Source organism: Passer domesticus, chromosome 4 (assembly GCF_036417665.1).
Source record: "Passer domesticus isolate bPasDom1 chromosome 4, bPasDom1.hap1, whole genome shotgun sequence".
Lineage (NCBI taxonomy): Eukaryota > Metazoa > Chordata > Aves > Passeriformes > Passeridae > Passer > Passer domesticus.
In genome coordinates, this window is record NC_087477.1 from 25,491,855 (window position 1) to 25,517,499 (window position 25,645).

Sequence of the window (25,645 nt, forward strand, 5' to 3'; positions counted from 1 at the left end):
CAAGAAAGGAAGGAGTAAAGGTAGGTTGTGACAGAAACATTCTGTTTGTTACTCTGGGTATAAATTATTGGGTGTATATACACACATTTGTGTGTAAAGGAGAAAAAGCTATAGTGGAGGTTAATCAGTAGATAGGCTTCACTGAAAAGGAGCTACTCTTCTTCAACTCCCCCTCAGTCTATTTGTCACAAATATGATTTTGATATGGTGGAATTGCTTGTTGCTGACAGCTAGTGTCCAGGCATTATTGCTTCCTTGTCAGGCTGATTGAATAGTTACTTGCAGTATGGCCTCCTTCTTTTTAAAGTGAGCCTTTTCCAGTGAAATTAATAGCAAGAATTAGACTGGTGAGAGGGAACCCCATGTTACTGAGAACTAGGTTTAACATGCCTTGAGTTGACTGATAGTAGATAACTATTGAGATTGCTGTCCATGGTTACATTTTTGAGTGAAATGAGGGCAAAGGTATGCTTTCCTCAGTGTTTATACAGAAATCCCCAAGGCAGTGTTTCAGTTTTTTTGGGCCCATGGGTGAATGGGCCTTATTTATGGAAGAAAGGTGTCTGCCTTCAGGGAATGATTTGTCCTTTCAGAATCTCAACACTTCCCCTTTTCCTTCACCAAAAGTGGAAGACTTAAGGAACCAACAAGAAAAATATCTTACCAGTGATTTTGTGTTTCTTAAGGCACACGTTTTAAACTTTTTCTCCCCTAAAGCAAATGGAATGCATGTTGTTTAATCTTTCTCTGCCGTTTTAGGAGAAAAGCTGAAGTCATGCTTGGACATGGATTGTTCTCTTTGTTGGCTGAAAGGCTGATGCTTCAGACAAGCTTATTCACCATGACCACATACAATGTCCTGTTTGAGGTAGTCATACACTGTAGTTAGGATCCAATCTTTCTAATTACTTGCAAGACATTGTTAGAAAATTGCTTACATATTTGTGCTGATATGTTCCAGATGACATTAAACCTTAGTGTGATGCAGCTGAATGCTGCTTTTTTTGCCCCCCCTTTTTTTGCTCACTACTTTGGATTTATCCCCTCCTTAACTTGGTTATGCTCATTATGAACCATTCTAGATAATGAGTAACCTGTATGTCTCAGCCAGATGCTCATGTAGATGTGGAATTTTATTATAGCAATGATCTTGCCTTAGGATAATTGCTTTGGTTAGATTCACATTCATCTTCCAGTGTACTTTAAATAACAGTGTGCACTTAAGAGAGAAATAAATTAATAAAGTAGCTTATAGAGTTTTAGAAACAAGATGAAATAAATTATCAAGAAAGTTAGTGGGGAGTTTTTGGATGATTATTAGAATCATAGTGATTGTGCTGCATCCAACTATTTTTCAATTAACTGTCTTCATGTACATTGATATGGCATCTTCTTCTTTCTTGCTAGATTCTGACTGAACAAATTTGCACTCAAGTAATACATAAACAACATCCTGACCCAGATTCAACGGTGAAGATACAAAATCCTCGTAAGAATGATAAATGTTTTTAAGTGCTACCTTAAGAAAAGTCTGCTTTAAAAGAATCCCACAAATGAACAAGCTTATTAATTATATCTACCAGTCTTCTAATCTCAGTTTTACTTTTTTTCACTCTAAAATACAGATCACTTGTATTTAATTGGAGTTCCATCTATAGCTTTTTGAAAGACATCTTATGTGTCTGTAGTTCATAACTCACCTTTTTTGGCTGTGCAGTCATATTATGAAATGGTTTTTCAAGACTTTTACGCACAGGATACTTTGATTTAATACATGTTAAGGTTTCAGCAAAATTCTAAATGCATTATTTAGTGATGTCAGACTAAATTACCTAAAGTATAGAAACACATTTCATCTTAAATTACATTCCGTATGACAATGCTAGGTGGAAAATAGGAGAAATGCATCTGTTCACTGTTTTGGTTAGCTTACTTTATTGGAAATGCCTTGATATGAAACTTTAGATGTTTTTTGAACTGAGAGAAAGTACTGATCTCCTTTTCTGAATTATATACATTATTGATGTGTTCTGTGCATTATACAATGGACTTACGATAGCTTTAGGAGTTAACTTTTTTTCTGGAGAAATGACAGATTTTTTACTTTTGTAGCTGCTTTGTCATTAAACGTAGGTCACAATTGTAGGTTTACTTCAGGTGGAAAGTGAGGGAAGAGAAAACAAAGCAAAGCAGATATGGAGGAAAGTAATCTGGTTGCATTATGCCATTTTCCTTCTGGTAAATTTGTATGAAGCAAGAGATGTTAGCAGGTTTCTTTTGCTTTCTCCTAAGATTTTTGGAGTGGACAGTCTCTGCTGTGGTCAGTATAGACTATATGGGGACTGAGCTGATTCTGAAATAATGTACGTCTGGTAGGAAGAGTGACTTTTAGGATCCCTTTTTTTTAGTTCATTACTGTTATTAAATTAGGAATTTCTCTTTAAAGAAGTGGTACAAGATGAACTGCAGCTATCACAGTGACTGTGTTCAAATTGCACCCTAATTCATTTCCAAAGTTGACTTCTTTTAAAGTAACAAGAAAAGTCACCACCTTTCTGGTTCAAAAAGTGCGATGTACCCTGAATTTTGACCTCCTAAAAATACAGAAAACATTGTGATGATAAGAGATAAAATTTTATATTAGGAAGGTTTTTTATAACAGAAACTGGTACGTTTAATGGGAAGTTGGTCACATTCTTTGAAAATTCAGTATTGTTAAGGTAGAGCAAAATCTCATAAGGTAGAGCATTTTTCTCATATATTGGTTTTCTAAAGGGTTTTTTTTTTATGTGAACCTCACGTAAAAATTGTTCTGACAGATTTTGATGGCTTGTCAATTGTCATGCAGTAATATTTGTGTTGCTTAAACATGGTAATTCAATTAATTACATTTTCTTTAGAGGCATACAAATCCCCCTGATGGGTTACTAGGTTTGAAAAGTATTGGAAGAAGGGATTTGTTTTACTTAAACCTTCTGCTCATAGAGATGTGCTTTTTCTCAGTATAAAACTTTTTTTTGTGGTGTCACTTTCCTTGTGCAAACACTGTTGAGAGGCCTTGTGTTTTATGCTGTGCTTACTCCTAATATTTTGTTACTCATGAACTGTTTTACAGAGATTTTGAAGGTTATTGCAATCCTGATCCGTAATTCTCCACAGTGTCCAGAAGCTCTGGAGGTCCGGCGAGCCTTTCTCTCAGATATGATTAAACTGTTTAATAACAGCAGAGAAAACAGGAGGTAAGATGGTTTGCTCTATGCACAAGTATATAAAATAAATAATGAGTTTAATTTACTAGGAGACTTCATGAGGACAGATACAGCTTCACTGCTGTTTCAGCAAATTTTGTACTTTAGCAAACTCCTCAGTATGAAAAGTTAGAGAAGCTTGCAATTTTTTAAAGCATATTGGATTCTTGACTTAGCTGTTGTATATATTTCTAAGCTGTATTTTATAATATGATTCAATAGCATGCATGTGTTTTGCAGGAGTTTGTTGCAGTGCTCTGTCTGGCAGGAGTGGATGCTTTCCCTTTGTTGTTTTAATCCAAAGACTTCTGAGGAGCAGAAGATAACTGAGATGGTGTACACCATATTTCGGATTTTGCTGTACCATGCAATCAAATACGAGTGGGGTGGCTGGCGTGTGTGGGTGGATACACTGTCAATCACACATTCAAAGGTGAGATGAATCAAATTTTAGGAGCATTTCTGCTCCTAAATTTTGGTGCTGGTCTTGCTTTTTGCAGGAACACAAGGTGGCGCACCATAGCTATTCATCACCAAAAATACCTTTTAGTAACATCAAAAGGCTGTAAAACAAATCAGTAAAAAGCAAAGAAATCCAAGTTAAGGCAGATGCTTCTGTTGTTAAAGTGTCATGGAATATGGGGTGAGAGTGCAAATCCATTCAGCATGAATGAGACTATTACCCTTTGTTATTGTTCTGTCTGAATTTTGTTGTTGTTACAGCCAGAGTTACATCATAAAAGTTATTAGTGGTTCTGTGAATGAGGCACAGTAGTACAGAAGGTATTTTATACTGCCGTATTCTAAACAAAAGAGTGAGGTCAGTATGGGACTCGAATTATTCTGGTTACCAGAATTTTTACTTAAAATGAATTAAGTTATAAATTATCTATTTCTAAATATGTGCAACTTAGCAGTGTGAAAAGGACATCTGTGAATGCAAAAGATCACTTTATGGTACTAAGGAATTGTTGGCATTTCTGAGGTCTTGCATTTTGAAAAAAATCTTTTTCTTAGAAAAGATGAGTCTCTGCAGACAGCAAGAACCTTGTTATTTTGCAGCTCTGTTTATTGCATTCAGAGGCCCATAGTGCATTCTTGGGCTATGGGGAGACAATTGTAAGAATCTTTGTAATAAAAATGGCTGAAATAACTTTATTAAACAGTCATTTAGCTAAGTGGAATTCCTGTGCAAAGTGCCCAGGGCCACATTTTAACTCTTACGGAGATCACATTTTCAGTGTTGGACCATTCTTAATATGCTTTTTTCTCGGCAAAACCAGTTTCCTCTCTTTGCCCCAAGATGCAGAGAACATGGGTGAATTGTAAAATGGCAGGCTGTAACCAGAGTAAAGATCCCTAATGTCCTTTTATATAAAACTGGCATAATTTAGCATGTGTGTAATTGCTGGGAATCGCTGGGAATTGTCCCTGGGGAAAGATGGAGAGGTGAATAAAGGAAGACCACCTTTTTAATTCTTAGTCAGAGCTTTGGTGTCTTGAATTTAGAAATTAGCTAGCACATTATCTTATAATCTGTAGTTCTATTCCTAGACTCCTTTTGTAAGACAATGTAATGTCAGAAATCTCGTTTAAACAACATCTGTGTCAGAAAGGTTATATGGATTTTTGGTCATTCTTTTCAGTGACTTAATGTGGCTAATCAATGCTATAGAGTTCCTAGAGAAAAAAACCCCAAGATTTTGTTGTGGTGCCATGGCCAAATATCAAGAACAAAACCCGGCAGTTTTAGAAAAGACCAAAAAATAGATAGGCATAGATAATGTTGGTCTGGTTTATTAATTTCTGTTTTAAGAGCTGTATGTTTTTGTGAAATACTGTAGTGAATGAGAAGAGGACCTACTTCAGTCTGTGTTTCTCATTTTTTGTTCCTGGCATGGTGTGATAGGGAGGTGTCCTTGGTTGTAGGACTAACTCCCTGTAAGTTTTCTCAAGTCTGACTTTGTTGACTTTCTGGTCAATGTATAATAGCTGTCTGTTCTTCCAGCCCATTTCAGAAGAAGCTGAATGATGGCAAGTTTGGAAATGTGTGAGTGGGCAGGGTGTGGTGGTGGAATATTGAACGACTCCTAAAGGAATTCAGTTTGTTTGGATATCAGTACTAATACTAGTTCCAGAAGCCTAAATGACAATGTTTAAACAGCAAAAGCAGTCAGAAACTAACTTGACAATATTGATGTGAATGATGGTGCCATTATCAAGATTTTAAAATTTCACCTTTATTAAGCACTTTCCGTTTGAACTTTTTTGCAAGTAATACATACAATTCATGCAACTAGCCATATAAAACTAGATGATTCTTCAGAGCTGCCTGTTAATTACATAAACATAAATTAGGATAAATCACAAAAAAAGGGCTTGAAAAATGTCCTTAGATAATTATAATGATTTTGTAATCCTGTTAATTTTACTTATTTTAAATAGTCTTGTATCCTGTTTTACCACCATTGAGATTCATAGAGATTAACACATAACCTGGTGTAGGCATAATTCAGTGGGCAAATTGTTTGATGCTAAGTGCATCTCAGATGTTTTTGATTTCTAGCATGCTTTCAAAGTAATGTGGGAATTATGGGAACAAAAATATTTCCTTAACATTGCTAAAAGAATAACCAGTTTGGGTTTTTCCTATTTCTCTCTAATTGTATTGGGTTACTGCTTATTTTTCCTTTTTACAACCCTCTGTGCCATTCGTGCCACTAATTTATAACACCATTCTATGATAAAGAACAAGTACATAAAGGACCAGTGTTACACAATTGGATAGGTTTTGCAGAGCTACACATCAAGATACATGCAGCTGCTATAAAAAGCCAAAGAAACTCAATTGCAATTTTATTGTCCAGTTTGATAGATTTCCTGCCACCTTTGTAGCAGGGAAGCTGTTTGTCACTGTAACCCTCTCCTCCAACAGCTGCACAGCATTTTATAAACAGCAGTGGCTTTTCCAGCATAATTGCACTGCATTGGCTTCCCTTGCATTCAGGATTTAGAAGGTGTGTAGGTGTGTGCAACCTTTAAAAAGCCAAATTTCTTAGTATTACTCATGTATTTTGTTAATTTCCATATTATTTTTTATTCCTTCCAGATATTAAACCATTGTATACAAAGGTGTTTAATCTGTTGCTTCTAGTTCAATGAAAATATTGTTGGAAAAATGAAATCACAGCTCCAGTTTGTTCTGACTCGCCAGTGTTGAATTTATGAAAGCATCCAAGAACTTCTGTTTTTTAAACATTGCAACCATGTTAACTCAGCCTTAGATTTTTATCTATCTAGTCCTGTTATTTTTTACAAAGGAGCAATGTTTCGGGGGTTAATAATAGGAAACAAGTAAAGAATGGTGGACAACTTCCCTTTTTATCCTTTCAGCTTCCCCAAGCTTTAAAATAATAAAATTATTTACACAGTGCAATACACTCCTAAATTCTCTGAATGTTCTAAACTGGCAAGACTAACATCTGCTTATTTCAGGCCCTTAAATATATTTTATTACTTAAAAGTGAGTAAGACTCAGAGATGTTAATATGTGTAAATGCAGTTCTGTTTCTGTTTAAGTGGAAGAATTTTATTCATTGATGTGAATGAGAAGTATAATTTTGAAATGTTAATAGTGGGACTTTACAGTACAGTGTATTTCTAACTAATTGTCAGTTTTCAGTCTAAAGTACAGTTGTAATAAATATTGTGACTGTTAAGTAGATTTGCATATTCTTTTGTACCCTGCTTGTTTAATTTAAGGGAGGAGGAAAAAAAACCCAGAGCATTTATGTTTGCCAGATTTTCATCACTGATGAGGGAAAATTAGCAAAAGCTGTGGAGATTTGGTGGTGGAGAAGTTAATAAATGGTGGCAATTAAAAAACTAGTTTGCAGAGAAGTGAATGTGGCCCAGTGGTTTTAGAGGGTAAGAGGCCATTAGAATCTGGAGTCCAAATCCTGTTGGCATCCAGGATTTGCTTAGGATGCTTTTGTCTGGTTTTTATCCCTGTCGTGAAGGTAGGAGGGTCTCCCACAGTGGAGATCTTCAGCTCCGGGGAAATTTGAAGGCGTCAGGTGTTTTTCAGTCCTCTGAAAAGTGTATTTGCATTGCCCTGAGGGGAAGCAGGGGTTCCTGGCCCAGAGGATCATTGTACCACTGCCGGTTTTTAGTTGTCACTTCGGCCATACCCAATATGTCAGTGAAACAAAGCTGGGAGTACCCTTGAAGTCATTCAATATTACATTCATTCTAATGGTGTAAATAGATATTTTTAATACATATTTCTTATTCTACATAGAAATGATTCTCAGCTTGTCACCTGAGTTATGGAGAGCAGAATGAGGTTGGAGACTGGCATGTGCAGCCTCCTTTAGAGCTGTGCATCCCCAGCACAAATGTGTTGTGATGATGCAGTCCCTCACCCTTATGAGGGGTTTCCTTTTTACAGCTTCTTTTGTAGTGGATGTGTGGGAAGGCTTTTCTAACCATTGGCCAGCGGGAGAAGAAAGTATTTTCATTGTTCAGCAGGCAGAGATGTGTGCCAGTGATGGGCTCTTACACATGCAGTGTGTATGGGGAGCTCCTCCATCTCATTATTCACTTGGTTTGAGGGAGTGCAATGTCATGAATAAAGCTGCAGGATGCTAACAAAGAATTGGGGATAGATTAGAAGGGAGCAAGGTAAACTGAGAATTTATAGGGCTGCAGAGAAGCCTTAAAAGAAGAGTGTAATAGAGATTTGCTACTAAGTGCCAGGGCTCTCAAAATGAAGAATTACAAAAGCATTAGCAGCAAAGAGATCTGGTGTATGAAGAGGCAAGTAGCTCTGAAGTAGTCTTCCTAAGTAAAGAAGACTTGAGGGGAGAGGATTCTCATCTCTATGACTTGGTATAAAAAATCATGGAAGATGGGACGTGTATCTGCAGCCTCAAGAATTGTTAGTGGCTTTCTTTGCTGTTGCTGCAGTTTGAAGCAATCCTCCTCCATAAGTGCAGCTACCTCTGTTCACAATGTGGGGCCTGAATTAGGTCTCCTGGCCATTCTTTGAAATGATGGATGTGGAGTCTTTGCTGTAGGGCTGCCAACAAAATATATGGAGATACTGGAAAAGGATGGCAGAAGTGAGGAGTGCATAAAACCTGTTGCTGGGCATTGCAGCAATGGGGTGATAAATGCTGAATTTAGTTACAGAATATTTTTGTTAATAGCTAAATATCAAATATGTACGAGATAGGGTTTGACAGTCCCTTGAACTGTAGGAATGGTGGCAGGGATTGAGATAGTGAAAAAATACATACCTTGAGATGATTGTGTGTGCTCATGTCTTGCAATTTAAACTCATTAAAAGCAATAATTTCCTTAGTGAAAATGGGCTAATACACATTTGGTATGCAGTTTGAATTTATTGTTGTATGATCATGTAACAGTAAGCTATACCTTGACTTGATTTGAAGTAAAATGCTGTTGACATACATAAAATTCTCCCTCAGAAAAGCAGACTTTTATGAATTATATTGACTAGTACTTGCTTTTTTATTCTAGAAATTATTTTTTTTCTCAAGATAAGTAAAAAAAAAAAGGCAGAACGCTTGCTACTTAGGTGAAAATGCAAGATACAGGAACATGAAACTGTCTTGGAACAGTGGTTTCCCCCCACCTTGTACATCATTGAATGTGTTTCTGGTGGAAGTTTAGTCTCCTCCTTTAGAAACCTCTTATCCTGCAAAGTATCTTTTAACTTGCCTTGCTTAGCTTTCATCTGTGACTCACTCAGAAATAGCCCAGACTTAAGTCAGTGGGTTACAGACTGTAACTCAGTGCATGGTGCACACAGTACCTTTGAATCTTTTGCTGTGCTGAGTTGATTAGTTTTGATATCTCTGATAGTGGTGTCTCCTGTGTAAACAGGCCTGTTTGTGTTTGGAGAGACACTTTTGAAACAGTTAGTGTTATTAGAGGAGAAGTGGAAAAGGCAGGTCAATAAAATCCTAGTTAAGATTCAAAAAGTTGTGATGCTTTTCGGAATTATGAAGAGTTTATTCATTTATTATGAAGAGTTTATTTAAACCAGCACAGGAGCTGGTTTGCACTGAGCAGACTATATCAGGAATTATCTGACCTGTCTGGCAAGATATTCCTTTCTTCTCTCTACTCTCTAAAATTGCCCACCTGAAAATGGAAGAAAAAAGGCAAAAAAAATCTTATTGTATAGTTAAAATATTTTCTCTAAGTTCTTTAATGCAAATGTCAATCATCTTACCCTTTCTCATAGCTGTATGCTAATTTTTCTCCTTGGCAATTAGTAAATGTTAGATGTCAAATTAAGCTAAAATTAATGGCAGAGGCAAATGTTGCTGTTATTAGCTCACAAGTGTCTTCAACTGGTGGTGCGTAGAGATGCATTCCAAGCATTGCAGACAGCTATGGATTAACCATCAAATGATGGTGAAGATTAATGATTGGCCTTTTAGCTCACTAATTTAGAACAATTTCTGGTAATTAATTTTGTATTATCAGCTTTACAGTTGCAAATGCCTTAAGGAAAATAAAAAATTACTTATGTACATTTAAGGTTCTTGAAGTTGTCTTGTAAATTGTTGCATGCTTGCACATCCTAATGTTTAATCTTTAATATCTTTATGTACTCTGTGCACTTGCTTTTAGTAATCGTAATTTCTACTTCATTTTGCATTTTTGTTGGTACTGATTTTGTTAACCTTAGGTGTTTTGTTTTGTATGTATAGTTTGGTTTTGTGTACTTGTGTCCTTCATAAATGCCACATCATGCAATAGAAGTTGTGGGGGAAGAATTGTCTAGTGCCTCTTTTGTAGTACCAGAATTTCTTGGTTTCCTGTCAAACCAAATTACAGATTGATATAGTGATCAGAAGTGTTTATACAGCCTTGTTGAAAAGTTGGATTTTACAAAGCAGAATTTCTGAAATTTATATCCTTTTGTTATATAAGAAACCCCCAGACTCAAAATGGATGTTAGAAAAATACTGTTTCACGTGGGCTCTCTAATTCTGTGCCGTGGTATTTTAATTTGAGTTTTATTTAAAGGACAGTATTTAATACATTGTTACATGAATTCTTGTTGATATTTATGGTCAAAGTAGAAATTACTATCCTTGTTGAGTGGATTTTAGATTTTTTTGGGGAGTGATGTTTTCCTTTAGTTCCCTGATGCCTAATTTTCTTCACCGGTGTTTCTCTCCTTACAGTTTCTTGCATTGTTCTGAAATCAGTGTAGATTCTTATCAGAATTTGCTTGGATTTATTTGCTCATAAGTTTACATTACCCGTCTGTGACGACAAATTGTCATTATTGACCTTCTTGCTGGTCTTTGTTTCTGTTTCTTTTTAGTAGCAATTAAAAATCCCTCAGTGCACAGTTTCATTTTCAGTATTGCTCTTTGTTGTCTTCCAAAGCATTGTCTGTTCCAGGTTTCAGATGAAATTAGTTGTGAAATGGTATTGCATCCCTGTACCACACATGGTGTTTTTAAACGTTGGCCATACCATATTCCCTATACCCTAAATTCCAACATGGTTGGACATGTGGAGGTCAGAGACAGCCTTGGCTGCAGTGACCATGAGATGGTGGAGTTCAGGATTCTCAGGGGAGGGAGAAGAGTAAAAAGCAAACTTACAATCCTGACTTATGGAGAACAGATTTTGACTTATTTTCAAGCAAAGTTGATTTAAGGCTGTGAACCAGGTGATCAATTTGACTAGTAAGGAAAAATAGGAAGCTGCAATAGGTTTTTGTTAAGGGGACAGGGCTTGGGAGCTCATTAGAAAAAAGCATTCTAGTGAGAGAGTAGGTCATGGGTTGTGCTAACTGAGATACAACTGAATGCTCATTTCTCCAAAAGTAGTTGGCAGCCCTACAGACTGTGTTCACAGAAAGTGAGAAGCTATAAACTTGGTAGCTTTTACTCCTACATATGAGTTTAATGAGATTTACACTGGAATGATGCATGAAATTACAAATGTTCGTACTGTTAAATATTGTGGGGCAGTGTGCTTTCTGGGAAGTACATGTAAGTTTTGCTGAAATCAAACAATGTCATTTTCATTTGTTTAAATGTCTTTTTAGTGCTTGCTGGAACAAAGCTTTTTAGTAGATTTGGAAATGTAGGAAGCAACAGGGAGAGAGAGAAAAGGGAAAGTTAGCTGGAGATAAGTTCAAGTTGTTAGGAAACCTTCTTCAGAAAAGTAGTGATTAGACCTGAAGTAGCAGCTTGGCCTAATCATAGTTTGGAAAATAAGTGAAAAGTGCAAGGGACAGCTTATTAGCATAATCTATTTTGTGTTGCCTTCGACATTCTGATTGTGGGACAATTCAGAAAGTATTTCCAAAGTAATAATGCCCCCCACATGCTCTTTTTAGCAAAAACCTAGAATCAAATAATTTATGGATCCATTATGATTGACTGAACTTTCAATCACTTGTAATTATTCACACTTTTTTTTGTATATAACTGAATAAAAACTAATATGTGAAGACTTTTTTTTAACAAGCAAAGTGAGATATCCCACTTCCGTTTCTAGACACTAAAGTTTTAATTAAATGAACTTGAATGAATAATATGCTTCAGTTCATGTTAAAATAATGCATTGCTCCTGCAGTGCTTGAATATACTTGATTAATGGAGAAAATAGTATGTTAAAAAGCTAAACATTGACATCAGAACCTGCCAAAAAGAATTTTTGTCTTTGTTCTGTCTTTGCTTATCTCTGATTTGTTAACTGTAATTTCTAGTATATTTTTAATCTGAAAAATTGTTTTTTGACTACTCTGTGTCCTCTTAAGGGAAAATATTCCTACTGACTAATCATCACTTTGAATACCATGTACATGGAATTTTTCTATGAGATCCAAATGAATGAGCTGAGTATGTAAGAGAATAAGAAAATGTATGTTTATATATTTATTGGAATGCACTGCTCTACTTTGCCTATGGAAAATATTTCTGACACAGCAACTGATTTAAAAAAAAACCAACCCTTGGTTGGAGCTTATGTTGGGAAAATTTTGAGAGCTGAGCTTACAGATAAATAAACACTTGTGTTGTGGAATATAAATCTAAATCCTAAATGAAAAGGTATGGATAAACTAAATTGAATAACAGTGTAATAAAAACTTAAGTTAGGCAAGTCATATTTTATTTTTTAAAACACGGCTATTTATTTGGGCAAATGAGTTTTATTGGTGTGTACACAAAGAATTTTTCTATCTGGATTTTTTTTTAAAGACCTAGAAACAACAGTAGTATTTTCAGCTAAGGAGTAGAGAAGTCTTTTCACTTTAATGAGTTTGTGTAGCTTTTCTCAGGCTGACCTGGGGTGAATAGCACTCACCAAAGGAAATGTCCTCTGGGGAATTCTAGGTAACATCTGGGGATCCACAGGATTCTTTGTCAGGCGCTTCTCTCTCCTCTGACTTTATGACATTGTACTTTTTAGTGTAAAATTTTCAAAAGTTTATGTATCTTTGTGGATTTTTGAGCATACTAAATGTGCTAAAAAGATGTGAAAGCTCTGCTACTTGTCACAGCCTACCTCTTCACAAAAAAATTGAGGTTTTCAAATCTAGTAATTCTGTGGATCATATGCTTAAGGTGTCCTTTGGATCAGGCTAGTTGGGGTGTTTTTTTACACTGGCTTTACTTTTCTTTCTTCATTTTAGTCAGGGAAAAACAGGTACATGTAAGAAAAACTTGCTGTCAGTTGAAGTGATATCTGATGTGCAAGTTTTTTTAATGAAAAGGACAGGATCCAATATAAATTTGTGATTTGAGCATTGATTTTTGTTTTCAAGAAAACAGTCATTAATATATAGTTTTTCATCTCCTTTGAACTGTTCTTTTAGGTAACTTGTGAAATGCACAAAGAGAGTCTTTCCCAAATGTACAAGGAGTACCAAGAGAAAGGAGGTGAAGGGAGTGGAGTATGTTCTTCAACTCCAATTAGAACAATCTCTGGCATTAGCAAAGAAGCTGAAACCAAGGGAAAACAACAGTCTTTGGAGTTAAAAGAAAATGCTGCTGCTCCTTCCTGCATTACTGATGGTGATACCGAGTGCAGAACTGAAAAAAAAGAGAAAGAAAATTCGTCAGATGGTGGCCAGCAAACTCATTTAGTATCTAATCATGAGGAGGAATTAGAGGGGGAGGATATGGGAACTACAGAGGATTTAAAAGCAGTGCCTTGTGTGGAATTTTCTCCAGAACCAGAATCAGTAAAGCCCAGTGTCTCAGAAATCAGCACTGGAATAGCTGAAGCAGTTGAAGATTCTAGCAAAGATAATGAGCTTGTGGAGGAAACAGCTGCTGTCACTGCTGCTTCTTTAGCCTTGCAAACTCCAGGGGAAGGAGGAACTCCCACAAGTCCAGAAGGACTGGAAAAATCTGCAGTAGAGGTAGAAGATGAAGATGACTTTGTTGATTTGAAAGATGAAAGTAGTTTGCCTTTGCCTTCAGAAGAGCTTGCAGAAAGGAGCAAGGAATGTGGCTCTAATGCAAGTGAAGTGACAAAGCAGGAAGAAACAACAGAGAAGCAACCTGAAACTGGGCTTTTAAAATCTGAGGGTACTGAAGGTGTGGGTGAGGAGAGCCAAGAACTGACTTTGCCAGAGACGGTGAGTTCTGCAGTTCCAGAAGTAGTAACTCAGCCAGATGCAGCAGGAAAAAAGAAGCTGAAGGAAGGAAGTGTAGTTACCAGTGAAACCAAAACAACTGTGGAAAACACACATGCACAGGTGGCAGAGCCCTCTGGAGCCCCTGACAAAAGAATTGCCAAGCTTGATGTTTCCAGTGTTGCATCAGATACAGAAAGACTGGAGTTGAAAGCTAACACATGTCTAGAAGCACCTCTGCCCACCAGATCCATGCCTGAGGTAAATTCTACCTGTCTTTCATCCATCCAGCTTAGAAATAAAAGGAAGGTGTTTTTAATCAATTTTTTGAGAAAGCGTACCTAAGCATTCTGGGGATTATAATGTGTGTGATTTTTGTCAGTTATCTATAAAATACTTTTAACCCTGGGTTGAAATAGCCACAATTCTTACAATTTGTCTCCTGAGAATTCTCAAAGATTTTTGTACATCCATGTATGAATGCTGATATAAACTGAGTATTTGGCTAGATGGACACTTCATCTCAGCTGTTTTAAATTATAAAAATTGATAACTTTGTCACTACATCATGTCATCCTACCTTTTTTGTACGAGTATAAATTAAGACTGAGCTTCTGTTGTGCACTGCAGTGCTCCAGCCTCTAGTCTTTAGTTTCTAATGCAGCTTTTAATGGTTAAATAGTCATGTCTCTGAGTACTTCCCTTCTGCAGAGATACTTCCTAATGGATGCTCTTCAGTCTGCACCATTCTTCCTTAAAGGAGGAAAACTACTGTCTACAACAACATATTCTCCCCCCCTGGTAAGGCTGGGTGGCTGCTTGTGAATACCTAGCCTGGCAGGTGTAGTAGAGCAGCTGTAGCCTAGTGTGTAGTTTTGGTATATCCATTAAATAGCATTTGTGTAATAGTTTTAGCTTTACTTGGAACCATGTACACGATCTGAACTTGTTGGATATCCAAAATCTCGAGTCTGTTAAAAGCATTACAGTGTGTGCCATGGGAGCTAATAACCAGAGTGTGGGTTTTGTGTTTTGTTTTCTTTTTTGTCTGCAAATGGCGCATTCAGCCCTCAAGGCAGCAGGTTTCCTCAGGACAGGAGCTGGCTGCTCCATCGGATGGGCAGAGGAGGGACACGAGGTCAGCCGTGTTCCGTATTCCCGAGTTCAAGTGGTCACTGATGCACCAGCGCCTGCTCACAGACCTGCTCTTCTCCATAGAAACAGATATTCAGATGTGGAGAAGGTACATCCTGTGCTTTATGTGCAATGATCCAGACTGGGTTCAGTTATAAGGGGCTCACTGACCTAGACTCGTGGACATCTGGTGTTTTACTCATTATTCAATAGCCTGACTTATTTTGTGACCTACACCGAATTATTCTCAGATCTTTTTTTAAGACTCTTTGCAGATATAACTGTGTGCTGTTTCAGGGCCTGCACACAGATTTGGACTGAAATCCTGGCTGCATATAAGTCAGTGGCAGTCTTGCTGTTGGTTTTTATTCAACTAAGATTTTAATTTTCCTAATGTATTTAAGGGCCTGTGTCTGCTTATCTAAATGTGGATAAGAAAGATAATATATCCAAAATAGTATGTCTTGCTTCTGCATTTATGCACACTGCTGCTTTGATAGGGTTCTGTGAACTCAAAGATGTTAATTTGAAGATTAACTACTAAGAGGGATCTGGAACGGAATAATGAAGATCTTTGAAAACAGCAGTAATTCTGCAATTTTATTTTAAGGTTTAATAACTGAAATGAGAGGGGAGTCTGTTGTTAGCTTGTAGTCCTGAGTGTCAAATTTAAATTGAACCATATAGGTTCAATTTGAACCTGATAAAAAGGAATGTCAGTATGAAGAAATACTGTGGGTAAGTTATTAGAACGATTTAAACTGAAGTTAATTTTTGTCTGACTATAATTTTTAGGATATGTTTAAGTTAACCTATCTGGTCATCATCAGATATAGCTAAAATGTATTTCTATTTTAACCTCTATTTTGGAAAGGTTTTGTCCAAGTTTTTGTGCTTTGTTGATTTTTAATTTCTCTGAGAAATCCTTAGAATTTGCTTTAGTTTTTCATAGATTTAAGTTCAAATCTAGTTCACTGTTCCAGGAGACTTTATTCTGTTTCCTGATGTAGTGACTCTTGCTATCAAGCAGTCATAGACCTGCCTATAATGCATCTTTGTACAAATGAGGATTAGCAATCATTTTGGTGATTTTAGCAACCTGTCATCTTGAGCAGTTTATGAACAGAAAAGAAATGTAGTTTTAGGTTTAGATTAAGATGCATCAGTTGACCCTTAAGTCATATGTTACTTACTTCCCCACTGCTAAGTGTCTGGTTTTACTTTTGTGAAAACAGAAATATTTTAAAATACCCCAAAAATAAAGCTCTATTCTGAATTTATTTCTTTTTTTTTTTTTTTTTTAATTTTTGGACAGCCATTCTACAAAAACTGTTATGGACTTTGTGAATAGCAGTGACAATGTGGTGTTTGTGCACAACACAATCCACCTCATCTCTCAAGTGATGGACAACATGATCATGGCCTGTGGTGGTATCTTGCCATTGCTTTCTGCTGCCACATCTGCTACTGTAAGAAATTCTATTTGTATTTAAAAATTCCTCACTTGTGGGAGGATGCCTTTCTTTATGGAGTGTATCAATTATTATATCTGTCCTTTTGGGAAACGGAAGTGCATGTGGGGGTGTTTCCACAGGCATCTCTTTCCTCCCTTTGCTGCCTCCACACTTTTCCCTAAGTTAAATTAGGTGCTTGTTTTCATTGCCTGAAGACATAAAAAAGTTTCCTGCCTTTGTTGCCCCACAGTGGTCTGGAATGGGATTAAATCCCAATATTAATCATTGTTCCTAGAATATGAGTAATTATTACTTTTGAATGTGACTGATAGTGGACTTCCAGCACACATTTTTCTTTATTTAGCATGCAGGAATATTGTCTTTGTGAAAAAGTAAATGTTGCTTTCAATTTTTCTCTGTGTAGCATGAATTGGAGAATATTGAGCCAACTCAAGGACTTTCAGTAGAAGCATCTTTAACATTTCTCCAGAGATTAATCAACCTTGTGGATGTGCTAATTTTTGCAAGCTCTCTTGGTTTCACTGAAATTGAGTCTGAGAAAAATATGTCATCTGGAGGAGTTCTGCGACAGTGTCTTCGTCTGGGTAAGCAAATAAAGGCCCAAGCATAGGAGCTTGCAGTTACTAAGCAGTTGGCAGCTGCTAGCTTTATTTCTGTTCCTGTCCATTGTTTTGTTAAATCAAGATTAAATGTAATCAAACATTAAGATCTTCTACAGTTTTACTGTATTCTGCAATGTATATATACATATTACTCTCTAAAAGTTTAAATAATATAAATTAAGTTTGGTAGCCTGTTTTCCTTTTATCCATGAGGATATTCTTTTGCCAAACTTCCCCAAATAATCAAGGCTGAGAATACAGCAGCTTTAAGAAAATTAATCTGGTGCTATATAAAAAATGAAGTTTTTCAATACTTAAATAAGAGGTTTAACACTTGAAGGTCAGTATATGAAGGTATGGTGAAAACGAGAAGTGTAAATTTCTGAAGAGTTCAAATTGGGCAATAATTGTATCCGATTATTACAGTATGCTTGCTTCAAATTGGCTGAAGGAAAATGAGCAGTTACCTAAGCAAGTAACAAATACTCTGAAAATTACAGCATATGAGATCATAGCAGGGTCCAAGTAATTAATACAGGAGGAGAGAATTCATGCTTAGTTGCATGCTGTAAGACTTTGTAATGAAAAGTTTGATTTGCATGAGTGCCAGAGCAGCTCAGAGCCTCAAGAGTAACTAGCCTTCCTCTCCCTTTCTAGGCAATTAAAACTTTGTGCAGGTAGAACAAGATTTATGGGATGCAAACAGGTATAGAGGTGGGGTAGTTCATTTTTCCTTTGAAAATTAATATTAGAAGATGAAACAGGGCAAAAATGTGCAGCTAAAAAAAACCAGTTGTGTAACTTTACAACTTTAGTCCAGGAGTAACAGAGTATTGTGAAGCAAACATTGCCATTTGTTTCACTGGTGTATCACTTGTCATTTCCCTTGCAAACTTGTGAAATTTAGCTGTCTTCAGCCTACCCACCCTGTGGTTGTGTGCATGGTCAAATTGCAGTGAGGGATACTCACCTTGAAGTATCCATTAGACACAGCATATATGTTCTAATAGTTCAGCATTCATTATTGGTTATAAATTATTAAAGAATTTTGAGCATTGGTTTGCAACTGTCTAGAACTTACAGAAGCAAAGCATTTTACTGATGTGCATCAAACTTTTTAGTTTTAAGTGGTAAACAGAATTGTGTTATACATTTCTGTAAGGGAATATAGAACAATATTGTTTCTCAGAATAACTCTTTAACGTTTCTTTTCCCTTCAAGTATGTGCAGTAGCAGTAAGAAATTGCTTGGAATGTCAGCAGCATGCACAGATGAAGCCTATTGGAGACACTGGGAAGAACCAAAAAGCAGTGCAAGGCTTTATAGGATCAGCAAAGTCTGCAGCAAAGGCAAGTTTAAGACCACATTTAGAAACACAGAAGTCAATAATGATTAGTCTGTACAGAGGGGATAAGTTTTTAAATTTGCACCTGCACCACTGATATTTTAACAGACCTGAAGTGGGGTGGTACAAATGCTGGAAATTAAATCTGTCACAAGAAATGACCAGATTTTTTCTCCTTTGAAGATGAAATCCATATCTGATCTTTCTGCTCCAGTTATGACAGTAACTCTAGTTGCCGTCTAGTTATGACAATAGGACTCACAGTGGATGATTATACACACTTAAAAGCATTCTACCAAGAATCATTAAACACAGGATCTTAAACAATTGTTTTGTCTTTTTTTTAATAGAGTCCAGTGGACATTGTGACTGGTGGCATTTCTCCAATACGGGACCATGACAGACTTCTGCAGGATATGGATATTAATCGCCTCCGAGCAGTAGTGTTCAGAGATATAGTAAGTAAATCATAGCCTTTTCTTTGTAGCTGCATTTCTGCTTGTATCTGTTGGCTAAACAACTCTCTGTGTCACAGAGTTTGGCTAAATTTGATGTACCAAAAGGGAATACTGCTCACGGTAATTAGGAACTCGCAATACTCAGCAAGCTATTGTAGTGTTTGTGATTGGAAAGAGGGAGAGGTGAAATCCAGCTGTCTCCTGATCTGGCTCTTTGTGTTCCTAAGAATTGATTATGTGGAATTCTTCCAGCTGTATATTAATTATGTTGTGTTTAGTACAAATATGTACATAGACAAGCTACTTATGTATCATAAACATGTTTGTACATTTTGAAGAAGTCCATTCTTCTAGCTAATTAGAAATCAGAGGTAATTTCTAATTCCTTTACTTCCCCTCAGAGGAACCAATTTGTGTGCCTGTGCCGTAAGTATGCATATGTTTTTTAGTCTTGAATTGACTAAAAATATCTTTGCCCTGTGTCAGCAACTTTATAGCTGATATTGAGGAAATTGAGATTGATTGCTTAAAAAAAACCACCTCTGTAAGCAAATACAGCAGCTATAATGGCTGTGAGTCATTGGTGGCCACAAGCCTGGACACCACAACTTAGTTTACAATAATTGGGCTGTTTAGCAAGTGTAATGATTTATACAGTGACTTTTTTTTTCCGTCCAGAAAAGTGAAGGATTTTGAGTTTTATCTTTACAGTAATTATTGATTGAAGCAAGCTTCTTTCAACCCCTACATCAGTATCAGTGTGCAAGAGAGTAATAGGAAGTGACTCTTCCATACTGGTGCCAGTTAAAGTAATCTTAAAGATTCCTTCAAGCACATTTTGTGAACCTTTTGCTTTAAAAAAAAACTACCAAAACAACACTCACCCACAACCTCTGCTTTTTTTGCATATCTAATCCATCAGGCTCTCTGTCTCCCAATAAGTATAAAAAGGTGCAATAGGTCTGTTTTTTGGTGTTGAGCTGTGTGGGAAAAATTGACTTAGAAAGATCTGGTTGTGAATAGTTTTTGTCTGAGCTGTTTACACGAGCATCATTTTATTTGCATGCAGTTTCTTACATTTTATTCAGCACTTACAATCAGTAGTGGCATAAGTTGAATGTATGACTCCTGTAGCAGGAACTCGGATGGAATCCACTTAGCCACCAGTAGCAGTACTTTGAGTGTTACATGAGCTTTATTTCAAGCAGTCTTCAAACACAGCTGAAAAAATAAGGAAGGGTTAGTTCTAATTCACTGGATCACCACTTTATTAAGTACAGTTAGAGACTGTCTTATTGTTTATCTTGCAAGAAAATCCTTTATAATCCTTACTATTGTAGGAGGCTTTCCTCAATCTCACACTGTGATTATTCTATGAAAGTTAAGATTTTGGTTCAAGCCAAGGGGAAGATAGTTGTTTTTTTTTTCAGTGCAACAGATAGGATCCACCTATGTTACCTGTTCTTAATAGAAAGGTAAATAAATACCTTTTATTTATTTATTAGAAATGTAAATAAATACCTCTCCCAAAAATATGTCCCAGAATAACTTACTAAAGAGTTCTTCAAGGGATAAGGAGCTCTGGTGGGCAGTACAATCATGATAGAATGAGCTTTTTAGTGTAACTTAGTTTCTTGAACTGCTCAGAGGACAAAATTGAATGTTACCTGAGCCCTGATGTGAATGAGGGGTAAAAAACTCCAAACACTCATTTTTTACTGACTAGTAAAAAGTAAGTGTAAGTGAGGATCCAAATACTCCATTCTCCTGTGACCCAAAAGTGTATGAAGCTTTTTTCCCTTTGGTAGCCAAAAGGGACAGGCTTAGACTAAATTGTAATGTCCAGTTTTCCCTCTGTTTCACTAGGAGCAACTCAGTACTCTGAACCTGGCATAGTTCACATAAAGATTTGTTTTCAAAGTTTTCCTAAAATCTCTTAATAACGTTTCAGCTGTAATGCAAATGCATATTGGTCAATACTTGTTTAAATTACATGTAGTAGATTACATCAATCTGGACTATCTGATAATGAAATAAAACCTTGATGCTTGTTCTGGAATTTGCTCCTTTTCCTTCATTAATATCTTCCAGTTACGTAGAGTATGCTTGCCTTGCAAATGCTGTTAATATCTTGGCATTTTTGAGGAAATATAACAGAAGAAACACTCGTGAATAAAGGGAACCCTAGACCCTACACTAATTTGAAACATGAAATCGAAACACACAACCTTAGCCGAAGTTGGCAAATATATGTAAAACAAAAGGATTAGTGCCACTTGAATACAAGTGCTGCGTTCCTTAGCTTTATAGGTGAGACAAACTGTGACTAGAGAATATTGTTCTTCCATTGCTGACATATCAGCTTCCTCTTGGTATGTTTATAGTGTTGGGCATACTTCATGAAAAAATAAACATGCTGCTGAAATTGTAATGGAAAAATCTGTGTGTGTCTGTTTTTTACAGGAGGATAGTAAACAGGCTCAGTTTTTGGCTTTGGCTGTTGTGTATTTTATTTCTGTGCTCATGGTTTCAAAATACAGAGATATACTGGAACCCCAGAATGAAAGAAGACCACCAAACCAAAGCCAGTCACTCAAGGAATCAGAAAATGAAAATAATGAGACTTCTGCTGCAGGTGAACTGTTAATTATTTTGCAAAATGAAATAACTTGGCTTGAAATGCTTTAGAAATCTTCTTGAGGACCAATGTTGTGAATGCTTCTCCATTAATAATGACCTTAAAATGTGTTTTCTGTTCTTTTGGTATGAACAGTTGTGGAAAAACCATCTGCTGCTCTTGGTGCTTCAACCTCTACTGAAGATTCAGAAAATACAGCATCTATGCAAAGAAGGGATTCTGGTCTTGGGGAGGAAGCAACTGCAGCACAAGCAAACAGTTTGAGTGGTGCTGCTGAAGCAGGACCTCTGAGTGTTAGTGCAGGCCCAGATGCAGTCAGTGAAGTCCTGTGCACACTCTCATTGGAAGTCAATAAATCTCAGGAGGGCGGAAGTGAGACGGAAACTGAAGAAATTAAATCTGTGGCTTCTGTGCCAGCTGCAAAAAATGTCAATGTGAAGGACATCTTGAGAAGCCTGGTGAGCACACCAGCTGATGGGACTGCAGTGGATGCTGCTCTTCTGCCACCAGCCTTCCTTGGAGTTCTTGGTGACAGAGCTGCTGAGCAGCCCGTGCAGTTCCATTCCTTTGACAGGTAATGTAACATCTGAAATACTTAAATTTGATTTTGCTAAAGGTATTTGTAAAGAACAGGAAAACTGACACTTCACCAGAACTACTAAATGTAGCACTGATGCATGAGGACAGCTGTGCATATTTAGTTGGCTTCAAAGAGCTCAAGAAACAAAATGGACATTAAATAGCTTAAAATAATGATACGTAGATTAGCAGGTGTATTCATCACAGTGTTGTGTCTAGTCTCTGTTATTGTGGGCCTGCAAAATACTGGCTTACTAATTGTTATAAATGGTTCAAAAACAATGGAGTAATCATCTCCGTGTCCTTCTACCTAGAGAGTATTCCCATATTAATTTAGGAAAACAGATATGTGTTCTGCCTTCTGGTGCCAAAGGCCTACTTTAACTCTTTTCATTATTGGTTGGGTAGATATTATCCCTAAGCTGCTAGATTTGCTTTGTTGTAACAGCTTTTTATTTCATTGTAATACATTTCTGCATTTCTTATTACACAAATGCTGTAGTGGATTCAAAAAGGAGAATTCTTGCTTTTTTTCCTTTTAGAATGAAGTCACTCTTTCCTGATAATCATTTTGGTGTCTCTCATGTCTGTCTCATTAGCTCTTTATCTTTTCCCAAGCACAGTAAACCAAACTATCTTTTACTAGTCTTAGTGCCTTTTACCTATTCAGGATTCCCAACAACTGCAAAGGGAACAAAAAAAGAAAAGAAAGACTCCTGTAACACTTGCATTCCTGTCTCTAGGAAAGCCTGGGTTATTTCCAGAAATCCTGCAGTCAGTCTGGTGCAAGAGTATCCCTTGTTACCATACCAGTATCTGATCCTCTGCTGATTCCTAAGTTTCCTCTGGCTCTGATGTCTTTGCAGTCTGTGGCAGCCCTGTTCACAGTAGCAGCTGCCCACCAGAGGAGTGCCGTGTGCCAGGGTGTGGGTGCAGCTGTCACTGCCTGTCTGCTCCACTCACACTGACTGCCCTATCTCTGCTGGGGAAGAGACAGTGCTGTCTGGCCAGATGAGACACAGATGGGGTGTGCCAGCGTTTGGGCTCTTGTCTCAAAGTAAATACTGTGTTCTCCTTGTGATGCTGAACAGGAGGACTTTTTCTGGGAGCAGGAGGAGGATGGAGGCAGAGGGGGAAATTGGTGGAAGGAGGATGCTGAGTTAGAACTTGCCACACCTCTCTCCCCGCTGCTGCCCAAGTTCTTTTGGCACTTCCCCTTCGAGGCCTCTCGTTGCTCTTTGCTACAAGTGGGCAGTTGATGTCAAATAACAAAATGTTTTAGTCTGTGATAGTGCTTTTTTGTTGTGAAATTCCTAGTATTAATTGCTGCATGGTTTTTGTCATGCAAATAACATTTGTCTGGGGATTTGGTACAGAAGTGACTATTGCATTTATGAATTATTTTTTAGCTATTGTGGACACCAAAGGTTTGTGGTGCTTGTGCTGATTTGAATTGCTGTACAGGAGGTTAACTAGACGGGAAGTAATTGGACACTTGGAGCCCTGATGGCTGATGTAGGTAGATTACACCTACAAAACCTTATCAGAGGAAGCTGTACAATTTAATTTGATAATATGTACACTAATGAAATACTGGGCATTGATGGCAACCCTTCTGTCACTTGCATTTCTGTGTTCTTCCTGTATAGTTACAAAGTCACTCAAAAAATAACCAAAAAAACTCCCTTTAGTTGTGGTGTGTTTTATAAAGCGAGTTACTAAAAAGTTGAATTACTTGCTGTTCTGCCCTTTTACTTCTCCACTGCCCAATGGACACTTCTGTTTGCACCTCCAAAGTGCCAGCCATTTGTAACAACTCTTAACATTCTTTCACTTAACCTTGATGCCAAATTACTGCCTTGCTGCTCAAAACAAGGTGGTCTGATGAAGGAATATATACAGGGGAATGAAGAGAGTGCATGTGTTGAAGCAGTAGACAGCACTGTGCTTCTGAATACAACAGCAGATTTTTGTAGGATTTATGTGGCTGGCTGGGCTGCTCCACAGTGATAACTTGTGGGCATTACTTTCCAAAGATTTTTTGTTTAGTAGGTGGGACTCAATAATGAGGAAAAGATAATGAAGTAGTATAAAATATTTGGTCAGCATGTTACTGACTAGCTAAAGTTAAAAAGAGAAAATAACTGTGTATGAAATATTAAAAGTTAAATGGACAGGCAAGTTTTAATGGCCACTTGAAGGTGGCTTTATGTAGTGAGACTGCTTAAAATACAAGTTTATGCTCTGAAATGACACCTAGGTACCACAGTAGGAAGGAATTGTGCCAGGGATAAAAAAACCTCACACTTTTTATAAGAAACTGGGATGGAATTAGAAATAATAGATCTCATCTCTTAATAGGTAAAAATACAAAGTTACATTGTAAAATTTATTTTTTGGGAAAACAGACTTTGGGATGCTCTCTTCCGTGTCTGGTTTACATTTAATATATTGTTTGATGGCAAACAAAAATTCTGTGAGTTTTTTTGGGGAGGGGGGAGAGGGAGTGGGTTTTTTTTGTTTTTTTTTTTAAGGTACTTTGTTAAAAGTTGTTCCCATGTAGCGGTTTACCAGTGGGGTATCTCTGGGAATTTCAAAGCATCTCTCTGATCCTGCATTTATCTCAGGAATGCTGTGTCAGAAATCAAAACTCTCCTCATATCTTAAGGATTATCAACTTCCCAGCCATAGCTGGAGAGTATACAGTAACAGCTATGTGAGTGAAACCTTACTGAAAGGCTGCCAGGTTGCAAGCCTTTGGAAACAGCTAGGTGTATGTGTTCATTCCCATGCCAAAAATCTGCCCCTTATCTTATGGGAAGATACAATCTTGTGATTAGTGGGTGCCAGGGGTTTATCATGATAAAGTTCAAGACTTGCATTGGCTTTTTCCCAAGATCCACAGGGACATGAATTAATGTTCCGATTTCAGTGCGTCCTAAGCCAGCAGTTTTCTTATTTAGTAGTAATAGTGTAGGAAAAAAGGAGGGGGCTAATGCAAGCAATTTGAAATAAAATGGAAGTAAAAATAACCAAAGCTTGGGATAAAAAGAGAGATGACATTTCTCTTCAGTTAGTCTAATGAAACCCATAACCTATCACTTGCCATTTTTAGCGTATGCTTTAAAATAAAACCTCGGTCTCTCCTGGCTTCTGCTGCTCTTTGTGGAAACATTCAATAACCATGTCATTATGAGAGGCTGATGCTGAGGGTTCAGAGGAATATGGGTTCTTAAATCATGATCTTGTACCATAGAGCTTAAATCTGCAGCTGTTCTGCAACTTGCAGAACAGATATGTTAATAACCTTGTTTAACTTTTTGGAACATCGTCTGTAAGCTGCTTAGTTTGGCTTAGCATGTGTTTGCTCGTTTGTCAGTCAGTGGTGTGCACATGCCTTTGTAGTAGTTGTTTGTGGTAATTTCAGTTAAATTTCATCCAAGTCCCTTTTTATATGGAATGGATACGTCTTAGACTTCATTGATTTGGGCCTTAAATGCAAAAAGAAGGAACTATTTTTA

At 37.1% G+C, this 25,645-nt stretch overlaps 1 protein-coding gene across 5 annotated transcripts in view; it reads left to right on the forward strand.

The window, feature by feature from the left end:
* Positions 1–25,645, forward strand: part of LRBA (LPS responsive beige-like anchor protein) — a 373,617-nt gene that overhangs the window by 58,294 nt on the left and 289,678 nt on the right. For all 5 annotated transcript variants that reach the window (XM_064416678.1, XM_064416675.1, XM_064416676.1 and 2 more), the window contains exons 19-30: positions 760–868; positions 1,408–1,489; positions 3,116–3,239; positions 3,489–3,681; positions 13,129–14,154; positions 14,961–15,136; positions 16,343–16,496; positions 16,906–17,086; positions 18,326–18,453; positions 18,800–18,907; positions 21,371–21,542; positions 21,681–22,119. In XM_064416678.1, the coding sequence (XP_064272748.1) occupies positions 760–868; positions 1,408–1,489; positions 3,116–3,239; positions 3,489–3,681; positions 13,129–14,154; positions 14,961–15,136; positions 16,343–16,496; positions 16,906–17,086; positions 18,326–18,453; positions 18,800–18,907; positions 21,371–21,542; positions 21,681–22,119 (2,892 nt within the window). The remainder of the gene's footprint in view (positions 1–759; positions 869–1,407; positions 1,490–3,115; positions 3,240–3,488; positions 3,682–13,128; positions 14,155–14,960; positions 15,137–16,342; positions 16,497–16,905; positions 17,087–18,325; positions 18,454–18,799; positions 18,908–21,370; positions 21,543–21,680; positions 22,120–25,645) is intronic.